The sequence below is a fragment of the Gossypium hirsutum genome, chromosome D06 (genome assembly GCF_007990345.1).
Source record: "Gossypium hirsutum isolate 1008001.06 chromosome D06, Gossypium_hirsutum_v2.1, whole genome shotgun sequence".
Classification (NCBI taxonomy): domain Eukaryota; kingdom Viridiplantae; phylum Streptophyta; class Magnoliopsida; order Malvales; family Malvaceae; genus Gossypium; species Gossypium hirsutum.
In genome coordinates, this window is record NC_053442.1 from 17,578,899 (window position 1) to 17,582,895 (window position 3,997).

The 3,997-nt window shown below is 35.4% G+C and overlaps 1 protein-coding gene across 1 annotated transcript; it reads left to right on the plus strand.

The window, feature by feature from the left end:
• The first annotated feature begins 831 nt into the window (after positions 1-831).
• Positions 832-2,916, plus strand: LOC107901012 (trihelix transcription factor DF1). The gene is made up of 2 exons (XM_016826828.2): positions 832-1,381; positions 1,452-2,916. The coding sequence occupies exons 1-2, from the start codon at positions 1,044-1,046 to the stop codon at positions 2,488-2,490; spliced, it is 1,377 nt and encodes a 458-aa protein (XP_016682317.1). The 5' UTR covers positions 832-1,043; the 3' UTR covers positions 2,491-2,916.
• The last annotated feature ends 1,081 nt before the right edge of the window (positions 2,917-3,997 follow it).

Consider the following 3,997-nt stretch of genomic DNA (forward strand, 5'->3'; position numbering starts at 1 on the left):
AGATGCATGCAACTGCAATGTCAACATACTGCAGCAGAAAGCAGACAGAAATTAAAAATGGTGGACAAGGGGACAAGAAGACAATGTACTGTAATGAATTCACGTGCAACATCAATTGTTAAATAATCCCAAAGGTTGTCTCTCATGTCATGTCTCCTCTCATACCACGTGGTCCATTTTTTTGTTTTTCTTTTAAGTAGTTTAAAATTATAAATATACTATAACAAAAAGAATTCATATTCTTGTAATTATAACTACAATAAATTTAGTAGAAATAGAAATTAAACAAAAATAAAATCGATGATATTTATGTGTTTAGTGGAAGGCGAATATAAAAGAAATTGTTCCAAAAAACTCAACTTTGTTCTATTGTTCTAAATACAAAATACAAGGACCCTTTGCTATCCTTAACCCCAATGCATTAAATTTGGCTTCATCACTCTCTTCTTTCTTGTTAAACTTTAGATTCCGTTTGTTTGGCAAGAAATTAAGAAAGATATTGAAAAAAGAAAAGAAAATAATGGTCATATCTATACGATTTTAAGTTTAAAGCAAATCGGATCCAGTTAATGTTCAATGTATTGATTTGGTTAATTTGGTCAAATTTAGAAGCTAATTCAATTATAATTAAATACAGTTAATCGAATTATTGATTTTTAAATGTGATTTAATCACAAAACTTAACTGTATCAACCAACTGAATTGATTTTTAATTTCTTTTAAAATAATTATGACTAAATTTTAATTTAATTAAATTCATATCTAATTTTTGAGATATTAAAATTTATTCCATACTACTATTTAAAAACTTAATATTTTTAAAGAACAAAAAAATAGATTGTTTTGGGGATAAACCAAAACCCTAACTTCCTTGTAGAGTATCCCGTCCCATGTAACAGAATTTTCCTTCATTTTTTTAAAATAAATAAATGTTTCGTCTCTCACCCTTTTACCTTTTTAAACTTTCCTTCCAATTCTCCCTATATCTGATTATCCTACTTTGTCTTCCATTTTTATTACCTTAAATAACCAAAGAAAAAAAAATGCAGCCAGTTAAATATGGTGCACAGAATCTACAAGAGCGGCTAATGGAGGAAGATGGTTATTCTTCAGTTTTCTCCATTTCAAACCCTCTTCATTGTCAACAACTTTTCCAGCACAATATGGGCCCACTTACCCATCAGCTTCTTCTCCACCAACATCAGTTTCAGCAACCCAATTCGGCTGTGGGTTTCAAGTTGGGTCTGGATGAAATTAGTATGAAAAAAGAGGCTGCTTTAGCTTTGAACCATCCTCAACAAAATGGCAATGACCAGCATTCTCTTTTGGCACCTCATTGTTGGCATCCCCAAGAAGATTCTCCCATCAAACAACCCTTTTGGTAATTTTTTTAAATGATTTATTATAATTTCTTTTTTCCCAAAATTGACTTCTTTGTTACCCATGTCCAGGAAGTCCCTAAATAGATGTGATGAGGATAGCATTAGGCAATGTACAAGTGAGAGAAGCAAGCATTTGGATAACAAATATAGGTTCTTTGGTGAGCTTGAAGCTATTTATGGCCTTGGTGGGGAAACTACTCAAGCTGGTTCTGGCTCGGCTCTCACAGGTGAAAATTATTCACCTGCAAATGTGGGTATTCCCATGCCCTCAGCCGAATTTCAAGGCCATAATGTAGGTGTCAATGGTCGGGGTGATAATGTTACAACCGGGGTTGACCATGGATCAGAGGGTTCTATTGGAGAACAAGCTTCATTGAGGAAGATTCAAAAGAAGAAGAGGAAGAAGAAAATGAAGGAGCAATTGTGTTCGATGCTTCTTTTTTTTGAAACTTTGGTGAAACAAGCGATGGATCATCAAGAAGGACTTCATAAAAGGTTCTTGGAAGTGATTGAAACAATGGATAGAGAAAGGTCAGCCAAAGAAGAATCATGGAGGCAACGAGAGGCTGAGAAACGTAAAAATGAGGCCATTGCAAGAGCAAACGAACAAGCTTTAGCTTCAAATAGAGAGGCTGTTATTGTATCTTATTTGGAGAAACTTACAGGTCAAAGCATCAATCTTCCTCCAAGGACTCCATTGTTGGTGCAACCAGAAAGTGCAATGGTACCCTTAAATGATAACAATAGCAGGTGGCCTAGAGCTGAAGTTGAGGCATTGATCCAAGTAAGATGCGACTTAGAAGCAAAGTTTAGAGAACCTGGATTGAAAGGGCCTGTTTGGGAAGAGGTAAGCTCTTTCATGGCTTCCCTTGGTTATCAAAGAAGTGCTAAACGATGCAAAGAAAAATGGGAAAACATTAACAAATATTTTAGGAAGAGCAAAGAAAATGGCAAGAAGCGCTGTCGGCATTCTAAAACCTGCACTTATTTTCACCAATTGGATCAGCTCTACTCAAGAATGTTACCCACTACTTGTCCCACTTCTCCACCTAGTCCTTTGATCAACAATGATATTGATTTGCCTGAGACTGAGCTTGGGGCTGCATAAGTTCCCCAAAACCTGATTTTGATGGTGCAGTTTGTGAGAATTAATGTAGTACAAGGAAGCTGCAAAGGAAGCCTTGGAGAATGAGGGTGAAGGAGAAGAAGAAGAAGATGATGATGACAGTAATGCTAGCTAGGTAATTATTTTTTCCATTCTCAAGGATTCTCAGTGCCAATGGTGTTTAGTTCCATAGTATTGTTACTATTAACTTTTGAGTTTGAACTGAATTTACTGACTGTGTATATGCAATATGTTAGGACTTGAATTAGTATCTTCAGTTCCATCTATAATAATTTTTAGTCAAATTAACTGGATGTAGGTCTCTTTTCTAGTTGTGGTAGGCATTGCCTTTTTCTTGTTCTTTGTTTTTTCTTTTGTATTATCTGCACTATGGTCCAAATGGATAGTTTTAGTCCGACAATTCATTTATTTAGTTTCAAAATTTGAACCCTCTCTTCAACCTTGTTTTATCTCTCTCATTGTCCATTTAATTGGTTGGAAGTTTTTGGCTTGAAATGAAACAAATGGAGATCAACATTGTCTCAACATACAAACATAACCTAGGCATTGTTTAACATTTTTAAATTTTTAACCACACTTTTTACCTGTCAATATGGTAGTATGGAGTTGTGTTACTGATGAAGCTGATGAATATATGAGTTGGGGCAAAAACAAAAAAGGTGTAGCAGCATATATCTTTAATTTCTCCTGGGAACAGTGCATTGCAATTGGAGAGTACGTGCGGGCATGGGGCCTGCACTGCCCTGCCTTTCCCCGCATGGCATGGGGACGGCAGTCACAGAGATATGATATATTACTACAAGGCTTTTCCCCCTCTGTCTTCCATTATAGAGCTGAAAGGAAAATCTGAGCTTATTTTGGTTCTAATGCAACAGATGAGATGACATCACTTGTAACAACACGTGGCTGCACTGTCTTTGATTGCTTATTAGCAGCAGCAATTAACTCTTACACTTCCCTCCACACTGCACCAATAATATTTCCTCGGGTTTATCAAAGTGTTTTTGGCTGTCCCTTTCTTTTTTTTTCCACATTATTCTAATTTTCAATTATTTGTGTTGTGACGTTTCGAGAGGGGATTGGTCTAGCTTAGATCCACTTTTTTAAAGTGATAATTCTAGGACACTTCTAATCACACAAGGTTTTAAGAGGATTTGGACAGCAAAATAAACAATGATGTAATAAAAAAAATTCACTTACTTGCTCACGTTCAAAATTTCAAAAAACAAATTAGCGAGAATAATAATCGCATCATTAACATCTCTATCCAATCTGCAAAGATGGAAAATATCAATTTATACAGCCAACATTCGTTTTGTTGAGGTAAGATTTGGATGTGAAACAAAAGTGGAGGTTCAGACGATAGTGGGGAAGATTTTAGCGGTTGAAGAGTGGTTGAATTTGTGCTTAAGTGGTATACGAAAAGTTTGGTAGAATAACAGTGTTCGGTGTCTTGAGGATGTAGATGGAGTCTATTATTTATTTTTAT

What these genes read in the sequence shown, in the direction of transcription:
- LOC107901012 (XM_016826828.2), top strand. Translation starts at nt 1,044, where the DNA reads ATGCAGCCAGTTAAATATGGTGCACAGAATCTACAAGAGCGGCTAATG. An exon ending in CCCATCAAACAACCCTTTTG is followed by an intron (nt 1,382 to 1,451) that starts GTAATTTTTTTA and finishes ACCCATGTCCAG; the next exon opens with GAAGTCCCTAAATAGATGTG.